Raw genomic sequence first — 20,437 nt, 5'->3', positions numbered from 1 at the left:
ACATTGAACATAATACCAAGTTTGAAATATTGTTGAATTCCAGAAGTATTTTTTCTGGATGTTTTTGTATGTGACTATTTCGCTGTGCTCCACCACTGGCTCCAAAAAATTGGATCCACTGGAGCACAATGTATTAACATAAGAAAATATATTGAAACTTAATTGAGTCCACTTGAGCACAGTGTATTAACATACGAAAAGATATTGAAACTTAAGTGACTTCAAATTAGGTCCACTTGAGCACGGTGTATTAGCATACGAAAAGATATTGAAACTTAAGTGACTTTATTTCTATTTTATATCACTGTGCTCCACTGCATATACAAGACTATGCTTAATTACAACACAAAATAATTACGGTTTAAATTCCTTAGTTGTATACGAACCACTTTCTGTAGATTTGAATGCATGCATATTTTTAAAAATGTTATTAAAAATCGCACTATGGAAAATTGGTTTAATTTACTGAAACAAAATATTTTGGTCAGAGGACCTCGCATCTAAATCGTCACTATCTTTTTATGCAAAGTTAAAATCAACGCCGGATCTTGAAAAGTTTTTACTTGATAAAACAAATTTTAATGGTGCCCGTCTTAAATTTCAAGCCCGTTCCAATACTCTATACCATTTTCTCGCAAAATATTTAATTTCTAATACCATAAAAGCCATAAGTAACACTGAAAAACATATTTAAAATCGTAAGTGAATTACACTTCAATTTTAAAAATGAGGGCTGAGTAAAAGGGACCAGTGGTCATACTCTAACTTATACTGGACAACTAATAAGGTATCCTGGTATAATCCTACCAAGTGATTCCCAGGAACAATCCTCCGTTTTCTCACAAAACATTTAATTTCTAATACTATACCATTAAAAGCCATAAGTAACAATGAAATTGTAAAAAATACACAAACGGCGTTTCATAGTTATTGTTGGCTGGAAAAAAAAGTGGGCTGACTACTTCTTCGCACATCATGCAGCTAAAGTGAAATGACGTCACGTTAAAGTGGGTCGTCAGAGTCTCATGCATATTAATGAAGCAAACTTTCTGAGAGTGTTTTCCACCACCATACACGCGACGCGAGATTTATCGAAACTCCTGAGCCATCGACTGGCGATCATGTTTTTGAGAATTAAAATCACGGCATCTATAACAAAATATAATTGTTTTCACTGCTGAGGATAATAAATAATATATTTAATTTTAACGTAACAGGAAAGCCTAGATACTTCCAGTGCGAATAAAAAATAATGATAACTTACAGTATTAGTATGTATTTTCAAATGCTGCAAGACATGAGACCCGAAAGCGCAGCGCATTTGCATACCAAGCTAGAGCTAGGTTGGGTGGGAAGTGTAGTTAGCTAGTATGCTGGGTTTGTGTACATCTGGATGCCACGCGGTAACGATGAAGGAGGATAGTGGGTAGAGTGTACTAAACTACTACTCTAGTAGTACTGTATACTGTATTTTACTTTAGTTAGGCCGCTAGTGAGTAGGTAGTATAGGCCTATCATAGAAAGTCTTTCTAGGCCTAGGCATCTAAGCCAAATTGGTCAAATAAACAACTATATTTAATCTGCTTCTTTGTTATCAGGAACAATATCGGAATTATTTTATTTTCTGTACCACCGATCGCACTATCATTATCACTCTGAAAACATTTTGTAAAATCATGAGCGCGCAAGTTAAGCAGAGACAAAACATTCCTTTTGCATATGCATGAGACTCTGTGACGACACGCTTTAACGTGACGTCATTTTACTTTAACTGCATGCGAAGAAGTAGTCACCCTTTGGCGAGCTTGACACAAGCAAAAAAAAAACAAAACATGTAACAGCGCCACCACAAAATCAGTTTTGGCGGTGCTTTTTTTGTGAAGTCGAATTCTTCATGCTTGTCGTCATTTGGTAATAGGCTAACTAACAGTCTAGTCTTTTTCTTAATATGTGGTTATATACTTTGCATGGGCAAGTATAATAAAAGCGCACTCTGATAAAATAAAAACAATATTGCATCAAGAATCAAATTGTATATACAATACTGTATTTACGGCCATTGATTGTGTTGTACACATACATAATTCGAATTTTAAAAATAGAACTTTTTCGCTTTGGTACTAGTTAATCCCCTTAGTAGTGTACATTAACGCATTGCGCTTATGCTTATCCCATTTCGCCGTAGATTTCAATATGTTCTTTCTTTATCAATTTTCTTTCACATGCGTTAACAAAATTTGAATTCATATAGGCCTAAAAATATTTAGAATAACGTGACTTGTTTAATTTCATCTATATACAATACTGTACTGTATATTTCAATCTGCCATAGCTCCTCGGAATGAAAAGTGACCCGCATGACTAAAACTTATTATGGAAGCTGTTGAATTCTAGATATGAATTCATATGCAAATGTTGTCTATATGATGTCATGACGTCACCATATGGCCAGTTGAATTTAAAAAGTCAGATTTTCATCTCTTTCGTAAATGTTAGTGTCGCGTTTAAATTCAATTCAATTCAATTAAAACTTTATTATCCCCATGGGGAAACTCTAATAGCCTTTTCAAAATACAGTACATACAAATATAAAATGGATACAGTACATAAAATATATAAATTACGATATAAAAGCCATACAAAATATAAATATAAAATCCTAAAATGTCGATTAAACTACTACTAATAAATGAAACTAGCGCATATCACTCGTATAAAACCATATTGCAGAAGGCACGAAGGAATTGCCATAACTATTTGTTTTAATTTTTATTTGAAGGAGTCGGTCACTACGTTGACTTTTGTTAAATTTATAGTGCAGAGGGTGAGCGTGGTCTTTTAAAATAATTTTCAATTTTTTAATTACTAATTCCTTTTATATAAAATAAGCGCATCTCACTTTTACGTACCCAGCATTCTTCAAATTTGTATTAATGTATTTTTAGTTATTATCTTCTAAAATTGTTATCTTTAGGCCTACATGTCACTTTTTAATTGGATTAAATGACGGGTCTCGTTATTTCATATATATGTATTCTGTAAATACTGTAATATGCTGTATGATACAAAATAGGTACAATTCAGCACTGTGGATGGGATAATAATTGTCGACGTTCATATTTTAACGTATGTTCATGTTGAATTATTCAGAGCGTCATTCTGACGATGGAGCATTCTCTACTTCTGTACGGAGCGCCATTTATGCCTTTATTTACTTCCGAAATAGAAATAGTACTACGGTAACTGCTCAAGTGGATCACATTTGGCACCGGTGGAGCACAGTGATATAAAATAGAAATGCATCACTAATTTAAATAAATTTTCATATATTAATACATTGTGCTCAAGTGGACCCAATTTGGCGCCAGTGGAGCACAGTGATATAAAATACAAATAAAGTCACTGAATTTTAATATCTTTTTGTATGTTAATACACTGTGCTTAATTGAACCCAATTTGCCGGGGAGCACAGTGGTATATAGAAATAAAGTCACTACATTTTAATAAATTTAAGAAACAACAATATCCTTTGTGTTCCCTTTAGCAGAGTCAATGTTCTTAAAAGTGGTTAGGCCTACATCAGTAGATTAAGTTTATCTTATAATAGTTTAGTCCAGGCCCATCCCCATATCGACATTTTTAATTCCAATCTTTATCTGTTTCGTCGTAATTTAAGTGTTTCTGAGTTGTTGTAATTGTCTTTGTATCTGTTAAACCAAGCTGTAAGTGGCGGATTTGTTTCTGCTGTTGTTTCTGGTTTAAAAAACTAGAGACCTAATATTTAATTTCATATTTCAATGAAAAGGTGCACTTTCCGGAGACAAGCTCTATTGTCCTGGTGAGTCTTATATAGTTTGTTTCATATCATTTCAAATCATGTAAAGTGCCATTTTTCCGAGCGGGAACCCATACAGCTCTATTTTTCAAAATTGTCTTTGCTCTGTACTGAAGATTCTTATATATGTTGTTAAAAAAAATAATAGATGTCATTTCCGGGGACCTTGCAGCTAAAGTTTGGTATGCGGTGCGTTGTTATGCAAATGAGTTTGTGCAGGTGTATTATGGGGAAGATTCGCGGTAAACACGCCACACTGTTAAATTTGATGTTGTTAATCTTTACATTAGAAAAGTGTTCATTCAAATCATGTAAATAAAACATTTTCCGGGGAGAACCTAGCAGCTCTTCTCTTTTAGTTTGCAAAAGTAATCTCGAAAAGAACTCCATGTGGAAAAGAAGCCCACCCAAGAGTACTAAAAATGAAGGAGCACATGGGCTTCTTTTCGAGGTTTTATGGCAGTCTATTTAATGGAAAATAATGCCATGCAACTTTGTTATTTAAAAAAAGGTCCACTTGTTTAGGCCTGACATTTACAACCCTCAAAATATCATTCTTTCAAAATCAAAGAAAAACAATATTTATTTCCAATTCCAAAAAAAAAAAAAAAATATCCGTAGAGGTTCGAACCCAATCTACTAGAGTTGAGAGCAACCAAACCTGAGCATTACCCGTTCGGCCACAAAGTAGTACATGACTGAACAGCTGATAATAGTCTATTTATACGTGTATTACGTAATTCATCATTACGTCATAAATATCCTATTAACCTTGATAAAACCAAAATGATCAGTTAGCTCAGTCGTCTGAGCGTCGTGTTAACAACACGTATGTCGTGGGTTCGATTCCCACGCTGGTCGGTGGAATAGAGTTAAGGCTATGCGAGCCACTGTGTTTGGGGTTCACAGATCATATGTCCCCCTTTCCACCACACATCATGAGGCGACAACATCAATGCATCTGGTGATGTGGTGGAAACGACCCCAAAAGGCTGTGGCAGGGCCTTAGTGCTGAGGCAGGGAGAGCACATTTAACGTCTTTTTTGTTTTAAATTTTTTTTTCAACCTGTATTCGATCTCGTAAATTTTATGTTTGCCGCCCTCAATTTTAAAAGAAATTGAATTTATTATATATTCATCGCAGGTGTACGAAACGGTTTGGTATGCCGTGCATTGTTATGCAATGGTCACGTGCAGGTGTAGTGGGAAAGATGCTATTGTTAGTCATTCGCGGTCAACACGCCACACTGTTAAATTTTGATTTTGTTAATAAATGTTGCTACATTGGTAACAAAAATGTCCGATTCATGCAAGATATTGTATTGTAATATTATGTTATGAATAAACGTTTAAGGTAGTTGGTGTGTTTGGCCAGAATCCCAGAATAAACATGTTTTAAACAGATAGTTTGTCTCCGATGGTTTTTGTATGGGGTTAGAAATAAGATAAAATATAGAACATTTGCAAAGATGCAGATTTCTAGACCAATTTCGGGCTAGGCCTTAGGCATATGAAGTCGAGTAGAAAACTCCACCTAAAATTTTGAATGAAGTAGCATCTGGATGGTTGAAATTTTAACATTATCATAATTATCATAGGTGACTATGTATGAGTAATAAGTATACGTATATAAGTGCAATTCTGGGCTCTATTTTCATTATTAGCTCCATGGTGGGCTAGTACTGGAGACTTAATATTTAATTTCATATTTCAATGAATATGTGCACTTTCCGGAGACACTAAATAAGTATTTATCTTAGACAAACGCAAGTTATTAAAATCACTGATATGGCTTGAAACTAAATTTTTCTTTTGCATTACGGATGGAGTAAGTTTGAAATATTTTTGAAGTATTTCCAGAAGTATTTTTTCTCGATGTTTTAAATACGAAATGATATTAACATTCAGTGACTTATTTATAGTTTATATCACTGTGCTCCACTGGTGCCAAATTGTGGCCACTTGAGCACAGTGTATTAACATACGAAAAGATATTCAATTCAATTTATATTTATAATGCGCCGAATTCTTTCCAAATAGATAAGTTCTAAGGCGCAACGCCAGAACCGCTAGCACTCGTAAATTTGTTGAAATAAATATGATTTCAGATGCCTTTTAAACATACAATATTAAAACTTATTGAAGCGACTTCAAATTAGGTCCGCTTGAGCACAGTGTATTAACATACGAAAAGATATTGAAAGTAGTGACTTATTTCTATTATATCACTGTGCTACCCTGGTGCTAAATTGGGTCCACAGTTACCGTAGTACTATTTATATTAATAAAGGCATAAATGGCGCTCCGTACAGAAGTAGAGAATGCTCCAGTCGTCAGAATGACGCTCTGAATATACCTCATTTCCGCGGATAACCCGAAGGTCAAGGTACGTGACGACGAGTCTGGAGTACGCCCTCTAGTATTCGGCTTTACCTCACTGGACACGGCTGAACGCGTTCGTTTCGTTATGACGATAAAAAGCATTCTATTCTTTTCTGACATTGCGACACGGCGAGAAATTGAACTTTTAATTTCAATTTAATCAGTTTCTGAAATAATGTATGATTTGAAATTTGTAATATACCATTAATAATCAATTCCAGGTGGCTGCTCCCTGGTGGTATGATTTGTTGCTCTGGTAAGTATCTGGTGGTGTTTTAGTTACAGGACGCGAAATTGATGTAGGCTACCTACCACTGACTGAATTCAATCCAATTCGGCCCAAGTAAAATCGGCCAAAAACCAATCGGCCACATTAGAGTATGGAACGCAAAAAGTGCACACGAAGCAAATTGATATAAAATAAAATAATTTTAAAAAGGCCTATATTATTTATTTTAGTATCTATCTAGGCCTATATTATATAGTATTATTATACATCTAAGAATATTTAGATTCATTCTGGGAATATCCAAACTATAGACCTAAACAAACACATTTTTAACTGAGACTATTCATCACAACTATACTAATTATAGTACCGGTAATTAATAGTAATCTGTATATAACACATAAAGAAATTCGTGTCATTTGATTGGATGATTGTGGGTCACATGGCGTGCAATAGTACGCACTATTAAACAATCGTTTAATATAGTACTTTTAAAACATTTTTGTGTACAAAAAAAAATGTTTTGCAGATGGAAGAAAAATCTAGTTGACAAATTATTGTGAAATATGCCACCTATTGTCTTGTTGTTACGTTTGTAAACAGCACCGCGAGCTATGCAACAGCAGCAGATTTTTGTGTACGATTTGGAGATATGTACTATTTCATTCCAAAAGGCATTTTAAAGCTTTAGGCCTAGCCTAGATAGTTTTTAGGATTTTGATTAATTAATGGGGACATCCCTACAAGACGTGGATTCGTTGGAAAAACCATAATTAGCCTAGATAAGTTCCAATTCTCTGTCAAAGTTTTGCCTTTCAGCCAAGCTAGTACTAGGTCTAGCCTGCTTTTAGCCTTGCTTGCTAGGCCTAAGATTGTTTGGTCCTCTTTGTTGACATAATTAACACTAAAGTAGTTGTGTTTATAAAATCAATATAAATATAACATTTAATATAATATTATTAAAAACCAAATGTTACTGTTTTAATCAATGTGAATGAAATGTAGGCCTTGGCTAGGGCTACCTTTTATTTGATTCAAATGACAGGAATCTATGTTATCTATATATAAATTATGCTTAATCCTGACATAGGCGATACCTACTTCATCTATCTGAGATGTACCGCGAAATGTAAATTTGATAACATTAGTTTTCAGTATTACGCTAAGCATTTCCTATCGAAATTGGTGAATATCACAGGGTTATTTTCACACACTCGCGCTGATCAACTGGCTTCTGGGTCCTGTGACTTCCCGCAAAATGGTCGTTGTTGGCGACATTCAATATTTTTATTTCGTTGATAAATCCAGAAAATATGGATACACAGCACAATGAATAACTCATTGATATTAATTATATTGAAATAGGGAGTGGCAGGACATATGCGGGGCTGAAATGACAGGCTTTTACTTTACGTCCTAATTACAATTGATTTTGTCAGAATCTTTAATTATTTATAATATATGAGGATAGAATCTTGCTAACGCAAATACAATAGCCGGTATCACAATCCGATCAAAGATCCCTCCGCATATAATATAAACCACCCTTGTTATAAATCAAATCTATACACTAAGAAATAAAATTGAACAAACAATACGGATATAAAAAAAAATCTTATTTCATTTCCCAACGTGAGACTCGATTTCTGTACCGTAAATGCTATTGACGCGAATACAACTTCCAGAAAATGTAATAAAAATAATCTCATCATTTAGTTTAGATACTATGACTGTTTAAAAAAAGGCATAACTACGCGCGTAACTTTCTGTGGAACACTATATTTTTTTTCAACAGAAAGTTAGCGCATGATATAAATTAAACTTTTGCTAAGTTTCAAGTTTTCTGCACTGATGGCTAGGGGTCAGATTTGAGATTTACTCGCAATTATCAGATGGACAGCCTCCTTCTCCAAACAGTGGCAAACTAGGAGTTTGTAAACAAATGTAAACACTATTTTGGCTGCTATCAAGATAGCAGATAATTTTCAAATGTTGTGTAGTAAAACCTCCTATTACAATTATGATCATTTAATACTCCATGTGTATGGATGCGTGCAAAAGCAAAAATTTGTATACTAAACAAAATTCTCTTTTTGGTTGTTTACAATAGGGGCTTAATATTTGTTAGAAAATGGCTTTCATGGAAGTGTTTGGTTTAACATCAAAAGATAAACTCAATGACTGGAAAGGTACGTAAGCCAGACATTTTGCACTGCATTTTCAAGTACTGTACTGTGTACAAATTTTAAAATCAACGCAAAGTGTAAAATTAATTGTTTTTGTTCCCGAAATATTCAAACTGATATACTTTATACTTACAATATTATATGTATTCATCTTTTCCATTGATTGTAAACCTCTAATAAAACTTTGTATTTATTCAGTATTTTATTGTTCAACTTTTGTTTTCAATATAATTCAATTCATTTTTATTATTATTACTATAAATAATCACTGTATATATTTTATAATTAATATTTTTTTGTAAAAATCACTGTAATTACCATTTTAATAATGAATAAAATAAAGTTCACATATAATAAGTTGAAAATCATAAATTTAAAACACTTTTTGTTTAAAAAGTATTTTCTTAAGGGCGTTGATTTTTTAGGTTTTTTTTTTATATTTTATGTCTTTTATTTGATTTACAATTTGCAACTACACGTTCCGTTTGTTGTAAAAATAAGATTTTACGAATTGGTTTTTCATTTTGCTATTCTATCCATAACCTAGCCTAATCCCAAGTTTCCAAGATGCACTCGCATCTCTAACACAGTACCAGATTACATTATGTCATACGTTGACTGACTTAAATCAAAACGGTCATACTGTACCTGGGGAATACAAAGATTTCATACCCATGTACAACAGAACCCACATAAAGGAAAAACTTCATTTTATTTCAATAACAACATTCCTTACAAATTTTCAAATAACACAAACAGTGCTGTTTCCATATTTATCATGACCTTATAGTCTTATTTTATAGTCGCTAGCAAACAGGTTGTCTTTCACAACACTTTTTTTTGTACCTGAAAAATGGTTTTGTAAAGACAGAATTTTTCCTGCAAAACATGATGCAGACAGACAGATTAGATATCAGAGACCTAAAAAAAACCTGCACAAATCTACTTCAAACAACTTAATATTGATTATATCACTATAAAAGGAGACAATATGAAAAAAAAATTGTGTTAAAACAATTTTTTGGGTGAAAAACAACTACGTCAGGAGTGGGTCGTCACTTATGTCTCTGTTAATTACGTCCCCTTTGTCCTGATGCAAAACTCCACATTAAGTGGTTTGGAAGAGGTTTGCACAGTGTTTGTGCGGGTTTGCACTGTGTAATCTGTAAGTTTCGCACTTTAAATTAATTTATTTTAAGGTTTCACCCAAAAAAATTGAAAACTTGCAGCAATATTTCAAATTTTGTTTTCCCATAAATTGTCTTCTTTTAAACTAATAGTTCTAGTGAAATAATTGATACTAAGTGCTTTGAAGGAGGTTTGTGTATGGTTTGTGTGAGGTCTATGCAGTTAGTATTAGCAATACTCAAATATATAATTGCTGTATGATTTGATTTGTTAGCATATTTTTTTTTTCCCAGAAATTTGGAAAATCTCATTCCTGTGGTATATGCTGTCATCTTTTGTTGTACATGCTTTTTCAGCATCTATATCATTCTTTGCTTTACGTAAACACCGATATGGCAGATTTTTACCAGTACTGATACTGATTATTGGTTTTCTTGGACCTATAACAGCTGGTGTTATTAGTAGTATGTATTCACATATCTATACATTTTTTATTGATTTAGGTGCATTTGCTTAGGGAATGTGTCTTCATCAGCCATGATTTCCTGTTTAAACAAGGAGTTCCAATTAATAAATCCCTGGTTGTTTAAACATGCTCGGCCAGTTAGCAAAAGAGATCACTGGTTTGAATTCAGACAGACACATTTTATCCACAATGACTAAAGTCTATGGTAGACTCTATTAACTCTTTATTGTTGGCATTTCTATGAAATTGAATGATTTGGATTGTGTATTTTTTGGCGGACTTGCTATATGCCTATATTGACACTTGATCATTTTTAATTTGCTACTAAATAGTTTGTTATTTTCCAATTGTCTTATTGTTTTTTCTCTCTGATTTGTTTCAGGTGCTTTATTTGCATTCATAATAAGAACATTAACACTATCAGAATTAGATGCCCACTTTGCAATCATATTTGGATGTGGACAAACTCTGATTACAATATTTGTTTCATTTTCAAGAATCCTAGCAACATTATAATAAAAGTCAAAGTTTGCTTAACAGTAATTTGTATTATTACATAGGCTACAGTTTGTAAATAAAATAACATGATCGGTCAAAATGGAATCACATGACTACCATTCCAAGGTTTGAAAACATTACAACATTATCAAATGGGTGCAACTAGCACTTTAAACTACTGTATTAAGTCCAGAAACAGATTGATGCAAATTGTTCATAGTATTTATGTTTATATTTTATCTAATGAATATTTTTTTCCAAAAGTAACTGGAAATAGTAAGATATAATAATCTTAATTTAATGACATTTTACTGACAACCTACATAATACAGTGATTGTTTATGATATTTCTTTTATAGTACCCCTAATTATTATTATTATTATATCAAGATTTATTTATGTAACTGATGTGTGCTTGCATGTTTAGTTTAAAGTCAAGTTTAAATTTGACGTGGATAATGATGTTTTTAAAGCTATGTCTGCTTTCATCCAGTGGGTTGGATGGTCATATAGTCTGTAAGACTTATCAAAGCTACTGCACTATGTAACTCGAATTATATTTAATACTTTTGTTTTATTTTTAATTTCTCTCTTTCCCTGGGTGAAACCCCTAATGAGTGGAAGTTATTCCTATTCACAAGTGTGGGGCAAAAAAAACAACATTCATTCCTTCAGATGGGTCTTAGGAAGTACCTACAACAATTCTGTTCTAATATTGTCTCGGTCAAACCGTAGTTTGACCGGACTATAATGTGATTGCTCTTAACTTATTAAAATTTTTATTTCACTCTTGTTAAATATAATAATATTACGGTACTTGATAAAAGATAAGTTTTGTTTGTCCCTGTTCTTACATAATTTTTTACTTGTAGTTTTATTGTGTATAATATAAAAAAGCTATGTAAATAAACTATTGTGAAAATTGAGATTAGGTAGTTCAGAGAACATTCATAATTCGATTCAATATTTGTATATAATGTTTTATTCTCTTTTTTGTATTATCATGTTTGAATGTTTTTATATTTATATAATTTTACTTTTGTTTTGTTTTTGTATGGGTTGTGGACCCGCATTGTTGTTGACGCAACCCCTTGACCGCTTGTGTCGAATAAGAAAATGTTATTGTGATTCTGTCTGAGGTAATCATGGTTATCTGACAGAATGAAAACGTTATAACCAAGGGTGAAGCTACTGAAATTTCCAATAATATATCTCGTAATACTTGGTTCCAATATTTTACAAATTTACTTGATCTTTCAAAACAAAAAAAACAATGTATCATAATGATTGTTAATATTCATGTTGATAATGATTATTGGAATAACACTTTAGATAGCCCAATTGAGGACTGTTGAGCACGATCCGTTTACAATTTACAATTCGAATACAAAAAGTAATCAACGAATCTTTATGTTGACAACGAAAGTTCCCAATACAACTGACTGTGCCTCATGTGTAGCAGCAGTCGTCGTGGGCTTGATTGATGTGCTTTTATTTTATTCTTATGTTCTTTTTTGCTACTGTACCATTACCAAAATTATACCGTCTAGCAGAAAAGGGCCTTTTATGAATGGTTTAGTAGTACAAGCAAGAATAACTAGATTTGAACCTGTCATTTTTTGACGAGTTAGTTATCCGCACAACAAACACCACGTGTTAGAAAATGCGCACATAAAAGATTAATCATTTTAATGTCGATAAAACTATTCTTAAAATATGTTATGTTTATGTTATAATTAAGTTCTCGGCATACATACCCAGGCCCGTAGCCAGGGGGGGGGGGGGGTTATGGTTCGGGCGAACCCCCTCTTTACAGCGAACCCACCTTAACCGACTGCGAACCCCCTTCCCCGACATGCCCAATACCTCACCCTCATCCCCGAAAATCCTCCAAATACGTGCCCCACAGTACAAAAAGTAAATTGAAAAATTCGTAAACTCGTTCGTGAATAACTCATACAGTACCTTCTTTCCTGTATGAGCGCACTTCGAGCGATAGTGTCTGTAAATTTCTAAGAGTTGCAAATGAATTACCGATTTTAACCTGAAAAATAAATGTTTGGTCCCTGCATGTAACATGATATTGACGCGTCTGAGCGAGCTGGGGCACGAACGATTCGTACAAAGGACACCGCCAGACAACTGCGTACCTATTGTTTAGATCACTGGCAGTCAGCATTCATAAAGTATATAGCCTTCCGACGTGCATCAGTATTTATGTGTGGCTATGAAGTATAATGTATCATCATCATAGAGGATTATAGTGAATATTAATATATTACACATAATATCTATGGTATCATGAACTGTAGTTCACATTATGGCATCCGATTATTTTTTTCTAGACCACCAGCCGATACGTACTCAACTGTATCAATATCACCTATTTACATTGGCATATTTAATTTCCTTAACAAATTGCTGTAAATAAATATTATAGATACAGCTATAATAAGAATTGCATTAATTGCCTTCACACAGTGTGCTTTTTCGGGGCTTCTGGGCGACGGGCCTAATCATTCCCATCTACAAACAGTAGTAGGCCTAAACACGATCCGGAAAGCTATCGAGGGATTTCCCTACTCCCAGTTATGAGTAAAATAATTTCAAAAATTACACTGGATCGTCTTAACTATTGGGCAGAATCTGTGAATCTTTTTCACCAAGAACAGGCAGCTTTCCGTGCAGGATGTTGCACAACAGATTATAGGGACTTTTAGATTGAGTGAACGTGCACACACGACGGTGGGTCCTACTAAACACCAAACGGAAACAAAACGAGACTCAGAATGTTGCAAATACCTACCAAACAAGAGTAGATAATTGTTAATTAATTATGAAAACTTTTATTACAAAAATCGTGTGCTTTATAAAATCATTTAAAAAAATGAGTTTCTTATTTTGCTTTGCAAGCTTCTAAAACGATTACCACTGATTTAAAGTTTCGAAAATGTTAGTTAAACCAGAGCCAGCCTATTACATATTTTTAAACCACACTTACGAATCTTTCTATGATTCCTACAAGAAGTGGATACCAGCTCATAATATTGCTTTAGTAGTTTTAGGATAATATAATAATAAATGTATTTAGATTAAAACAAATAGCGTTATGTAAGACAGTGAGATATACTTATTGATCATTTGTATTTAATGATAAGTATGTATTGTTATTTAATATTATTATGGTTATGACTATCAACGCTTTTCAAAATGAAGAAAATAATAAAACGACCTCATCGCCGATATGATCGTTTTACATGCAGGTATTTTAGTAAATAAGAAGACGCCACATTTTTAATATGGAAAAACGATCGTACATCGATTTGTCCATGATTTAGTGTGTGTTTTTTAACAAGGGGAATCCCCGGTCAGCAGAAACAGAAATGGTGATTCGCCTTTTAATCAACAGCATAATGATCATTTTACTGAAGAAATTCCTTTCAATCCCTTTTGGTTAGAAAAAATTTAATTATTATACCTAATAAATATCCTCATAACCGGCGTTTATTGAATTTTAGATAAAACAAGACAATGATTGAAGAGGCACGTACGACGTATACGCACGCACGTACATCATCATGATATGACAATGTGTTCCTATTTTTTAAATGGAACCAAACTAAAAAGTAGTCCAGAATTGGGACCGTTGAGTGGTCCTTGATAATGTATATCAGTATTTTCATTTTGGTAAAGATCTTGTAATTACTTTTTTGAGTAATCCTGCTAACAAACAAATGAAAGCACTCAGAAACTGAGTGAAGTACTTGGCAAAATATATCCACTGATAGGGAGCATGTTGAATGATACATCTTTTTGCTTTAGGTATTAGCTTTACATGGTTCAAATCCTGCTGGGTTTATAATTTTTAATCCAAACAATCTCCGTCATTGCAACAATGACCTTTCTAAAATCAAGATTGACCAGGAGTCGAGGAGTGTCTTGAAGCTGTGCCGATTTTCGGCGCCCCTGCCTTAACTCATGGATTAAGCTTAACCGCTTGACCAGTCGACTAATATTTTGGTCCATATCAAAGAATATGTCCATGTTAAAAGAAGACAGAATGCGTGCTATTTAATATATCGTAGCTTTTGTGACATGATCAATATATCCATTTTCATGAAAATCAATAGGCATGTTCTGTAAGTATATACCTATTTACAGAATGAAATAAGGAAGGACACATGCTGGTACTAAAACTAATTATTAACTAACAATAGTTTAATTTGAATAAGAACAGCAACGCGAAAAACAAACGGGTGAATTTGAAAAGATAGGTTTTTTAACAGTACTCGTATCAAAAAACCTGTAAATTAAATCAAATTATGTTTTCGAGAATTATTTTTAGAAAATTAAAATTATATTTAGAGGGAAACAATTAAGAACTTAACTTAAGCCATGTAAGACGATTATTTTAGGATGGGGTGCATGAAAATCAGATTATTGGTTGATGGACTGTAGAACCTTTCGTATCTTCTCACCCTCACAAGCAATCTAAACAGTCAACAAAACAAAAACGCTGACCGCCGGTAAATTATGCACGGTATTAGAGAGGTTTCGCAACGCTACGAATACGATAACGAAAACGAATACATCACGCACATGTATTCGTTTTCGTAAGCCTGCAAAAATCGAGGGCGCCGTCGATCCAAAAATGTGACTGCGGTAAATTCGAAGCGCAGCAGGTACGTGTTGCTTGGCTGCCTAGGCCTAGCGTAACATCAAAGCGAGTGAGCACTTTAAAAACTGCTATTTATCAAAATCGACTTGTTATTTTAGTAAATTACTTTTAGTAAATTACTTTCAATAAATCTATAATTATATTATAATCATGAATCATTTCTGATTCAAATGCAAAATGTGTAAAATAATCAAAAACTATACTCGTTTTGTAGTTACGAATATGACTGGTGATATTCGTCAACACAAGAGAGGTTTCGCAATCTTACGAATACGATAACGAAAACGGATACGTCACGCACACGTATTCGTTTTCGTAAGCCATAAAAAAATCTGTTTCGCATGGCAACGAAATATTGAGGCGCGTCCAAAATATGACTGCGGTAAATTTGAGCGAAGCGCAGGTACGTGTTGCTTGGTGCTTGGCTGCCTAGGCCTAGCGTAACATCAAAGCGAGTGAGGACTTTAAAAACTGCTATTTATCAAAATTGACCTGGCATTTTAGTAAATTACTTTAGTAAATTACTTTCAATAAATCTATAATTATATTATAATCATGAATCATTCCTAATTCAAATGCAAAATGTGCAAAATAGATCAAAAACTATACTCGTTTTGTAGTTACGAATATGACTGGTGATATTCGTCAACACGAATACGCTTTACGAATATGAAATGGGGATCAGCTCAAAAGTTTCACAAATGTATGACGTATCCGTTTTCGTTATCGTATTCGTAAGGTTGCGAAACCTCCCTATTAACACGCTTTACGAATATGAAATGGGGATCAGCTCAAAAGTTTCATAAATGTATGACGTATCCGTTTTCGTTATCGTATTCGTAGCGTTGCGAAACCTCCCTATTGTGTACTGCTGGTTAATTTTACGCTGCAGTCTGTTCCAACCCTGGACTTCTATAACGTTAATGGTTAATATATTATAATATGAGTTTAAAGGCCAGGTGCGGGCAAAAAAATTCAATTGATCATACATTCCAATAATTATCGATCTGTAGTTTCCCCTATGTTTCATAATTCTTGGGATTTTATTTGTGTTACACGAGCTTGTTGAAAATAAGCACTTTCTTATCAGTGGGAGGATAGTTCAAATTACACAGTAAAATCTCTATTCTTTTGTACACAAATTTTGTAAATAGAGAGGCATTTTAAAAAGCTATGAAAAATAAATGGTGTGGTAAAAAATTTGTCAGATGACTAAATATAGGTAATATAACTTGAATTTTTATTCAACTTCAGATGTTTATTTTCATGCTATAGCAAAAATTATCCACCGTATACCCACCATCTTTATTCACCTTATAGGGAGTCACCATACATGTTATTACATTAGGTTAAACTACCTAACTACTGACAAAAAGTCTTTCAGGTTTTTATGGCAGAATTTTGACAAATTTTTTATTTGACCATATTAAGGGAAATTCATGTTTTTTCGCCTTGATTTCTGTTACAAATATTTGATTTATGTACAATTAACCAGATATTATATTTAAAATTCATGCATGTACCTGAGCTTTAAGGGTGGGGAGTTGGGTCGAATAAATAATTGGTATACCATGTTCATGTACCTGAACCTCGATCCCCGCATAGTATTGTTTTCAGAAACAAGATATTGCGAGGGCCGAGATTCTTTGGAGTCGCTGGCTACAAAATTACAGTAGACTGTTGTGTCGAAATACGTGTTTGTTTACGTTGAGGAAAAAGTGTATTTTTTTTGTATGGGGGTATGATGTTACATACCAAGCTATTAGGATTTTTTTTTTAAACAGAAATGTTAAGCTTTTGATTTTTGGAATTATTTCCAGCTTCTTGTGTGTGAACAATAATACTTAAAACTCGTTTTGCTCTGAAATCTTGTTTAATTCACATTTTGAAATACAAATATCATGAAAGTTAAAAAAAAAACCACTATTGGGTGTCTGCTGCAGTATCTGAAATAGTTCTGCTGTTTCGCCGTCGATGCTTGCGTGCCCATCGCCAGATCCGTCGAAGCCACGGCACACGAATTCGCCAACGGTGGCGGCGAGGTTGGGAAGTAGTACCTTCCTGTTGATTACTGCCTACTGTTGCGTTATCACCATCAATGGCTGGCGTCGTGGTCTCGTCACGACGTGCCATTACATCTCCTTGGTGTTGGTTCGTTGCTCCATCACCAGCACTATGATCCATTACTCTATTCCTATCTTCGCTCTCAACCAACTGTCGTCTAGTCAGTAACGCCTGTGACTCCTCATTTGAGCGGGAATGTCCAACTTCTTGAACATCGGCTACACTATTAGCACGATTAAATTTACGTTGCCTGATCTCAACTATGTATTCGCATAGCTGTGCAAATTCTTCCTCTGCTTCGCGTTTCATTTCCATCCTCATTTCTTTTCTCAGAAAATATCTCTTTCTAAAACCGTCATCTGGGAAAATCTGTAGCTTCTAAACAATGGCGGTAATTCGAGAGAGCGCTCTCGGTTGTTCGGTTCATGTCTACGACTGGTCCCAGACTTATGCACAGGACCTTAATAACAAAAGAAATGAAAATGAATTGTTGTACAGTATAGGCCTAAATCAATTTAATAATCAGTGCAATTACAGTATTATATAATAAAAATACTACATAAGTAAATTATCTTACCATTTGGCATATCCATTTATTAATTCTCTTAGATTTCTAGTTAATAATAGCAGATGTGGTCAGTATAAAACGATCTTCTTCGTTTTAGCTGTTCAATTGAATGTTTATTATTGCCGTTTCCATAGTACAATTTGACCCGCATTCACTAGTAAAACGCGCGCGTACCAACAAAGATCGGAAATGATGAGCGCGCGTGTCACAGTGCAATGTGCAATTAATTCGGAAATGGTTCAAATGGAGCGAACCCAAAATGCGCAGACAGAAAGTGGGGAATACGTCTTGCTGAAGTTGCAAAGCTTCTTCAATAACGATTTGGAAGCCATGGACAGCATGTGTAGCGAGAAATTGAGGATTCTGATTAACAACGGAGCCGTCTGGACATTAAGTTTCAGTCGAGATGACCCATTTACCCTCCTACAACTTCTGATTGGTTTGCCATACATATCAGAGACAGCGAGTGTTGTTATTGAAGGATCAGATATTGTTTGTCTTTTTGACAGCAATGGCAACATTCGAGAAGCTGCAAGAGCCTCTAAGATCACACCTGATTACAATGAACGATACTCCCCGGTCTTTGAAACATCTCTCCATGTTGTTTATTCGCGACTATTTTGGCCGAAATGACTTATCAAAGTTAAGTTCGCTCTTTCACTACCAAAGCGAATCGAATAATTCGCTATCTTATGTACGAATAATGCCTAGTGTGAGACAATACAAAAGAGACAGAGGGAATAAATTGCTTAATTTAGAATGAACAGAGTGTCTGTTTAATTTGAAAGGACTCCCTTTTCCGGTTTATTTTTGCCGGTTGCATTCAACAACATCTGTTGTTTTAGTTTCTTTAAAATGATATTTTCGCAATAATGTTAACATAAAACTATCCTATTAATTTAATTTAAATAGCTTACATTATCAACTTCGACAAAACAATTTTTTCATACATTAATTGACAAAAGTGCAATCAACAAGTTAAGTTCGCTTCCACTACCAAAGCAAATCATTCGCTATCTTATGTACGAATAATGCCTAGTGTGAGACAATGCAAAAGAGAGGGAATAAATTGCTTAATTTAGAATGAACAGAGTGTCTGTTCAATTTGAAAGGACCCCCTTTCCCGGTTTATTTTTGCCGGTTGCATTCAGCAACAACTGTTGTTTTTGTTTCTTGATATTTTCGAAATAATGTTAACATAAAACTATCCTATTAATTTAATGTGAATAGCTTACATTATCAACTTCGATAAAATAATTTTTTCATACATTAATGGACAAAGTACAATCAACAAATTCCTTGCTACAATTGATTGTTTATATAGTATAGGGGTATCGCGTTCGTTTCAGTGAGTTTAAGGGTGGGGAGTTGGGTCGAATAAATAATTGGTGCATGTACCAGAACCTCGATCCCCGCATAGTATTGTTTTCAGAAACAAGACATTGCGAGGGCCGAGGTTCTTTGGAGTCGCTGGCTACAAAATTACAGTAGACTGTTGTGTCGAAATAGGTGTTTGTTTACGTTGAGGAAAAAGTGTATTTTTTTGTATGGGGGGTATGATGTTACATACCATGCTATTAGGAGTTTTTTTTAACAGAAATGTTAAGCTTTTGATTTTGGAATTATTTCCAGCTTCTTGTTTGTGAACAATAATACTTAAAACTCGTTTTGCTATGAAATCTTGTTTAATTCACATTTTGAAATACAAATATCATGAAAGTTGGAAAAAAACCATTATTGGTTGTCTGCTGCAGCATCCGGGATAGTTCTGCTGTTTCGCCGTCGATGCTTGCGTGCCGATCGCCAGATCCGTCGAAGCCACGGCACACGAATTCGCCAACGGTGGCGGCTAGGTTGGGCAGTAGTACCTTCCTGTTGATTACTGCCTACTGTTGCGTTATCACCATCAATGGCTGGCGTCGTGGTCTCGTCACGACGTGCCATTACATCTCCTTGGTGTTGGTTCGTTGCTCCATCACCAGCACTATGATCCATTACTCTATTCCTATCTTCGCTCTCAACTAACTGTCGTCTAGTCAGTAACGCCTGTGACTCCTCATTTGAGCGGGAATGTCTAACTTCTTGAACATCGGCTACACTATTAGAGAGGTTTCGCAATCTTACGAATACGATAACGAAAACGGATACGTCACGCACACATATTCGTTTTCGTAAGGCATACAAAAAATCTGTTTCGCATGGCAACGAAATATTGAGGCGCGTCCAAAATATGACTGCGGTAAATTTGAGCGAAGCGCAGGTACGTGTTGCTTGGTGCTTGGCTGCCTAGGCCTAGCGTAACATCAAAGCGAGTGATGACTTTAAAAACTGCTATTTATCAAAATTGACTTGGCATTTTAGTAAATTACTTTATTAAATCACTTTCAATAAATCTATAATTAT

General features: G+C 34.3%; 1 protein-coding gene across 1 annotated transcript; it reads left to right on the top strand.

The window, feature by feature from the left end:
* The first annotated feature begins 6,328 nt into the window (after nucleotides 1-6,328).
* On the top strand, nucleotides 6,329-11,956 carry LOC144849545 (transmembrane protein 170A-like). Its single transcript, XM_078706487.1, has 4 exons — nucleotides 6,329-6,473; nucleotides 8,557-8,635; nucleotides 10,054-10,224; nucleotides 10,609-11,956. The coding sequence occupies exons 2-4, from the start codon at nucleotides 8,578-8,580 to the stop codon at nucleotides 10,740-10,742; spliced, it is 363 nt and encodes a 120-aa protein (XP_078562613.1). The 5' UTR covers nucleotides 6,329-6,473; nucleotides 8,557-8,577; the 3' UTR covers nucleotides 10,743-11,956.
* The last annotated feature ends 8,481 nt before the right edge of the window (nucleotides 11,957-20,437 follow it).

This window comes from Antedon bifida, chromosome 8 (assembly GCF_963402885.1).
Source record: "Antedon bifida chromosome 8, ecAntBifi1.1, whole genome shotgun sequence".
NCBI classification, from domain to species: Eukaryota; Metazoa; Echinodermata; class Crinoidea; order Comatulida; family Antedonidae; genus Antedon; species Antedon bifida.
This window is presented reverse-complemented; position numbering and strand designations above follow the sequence as displayed.

Excerpts from the sequence above, each read along its gene's own strand:
- LOC144849545 (XM_078706487.1), top strand. The coding sequence starts at position 8,578 with ATGGCTTTCATGGAAGTGTTTGGTTTAACATCAAAAGATAAACTCAAT. Across the intron at positions 8,636-10,053 it reads TAAACTCAATGACTGGAAAG|AAATTTGGAAAATCTCATTC; the intron begins GTACGTAAGCCA and ends TTTTTTTCCCAG. Across the intron at positions 10,225-10,608 it reads AACAGCTGGTGTTATTAGTA|GTGCTTTATTTGCATTCATA; the intron begins GTATGTATTCAC and ends GATTTGTTTCAG.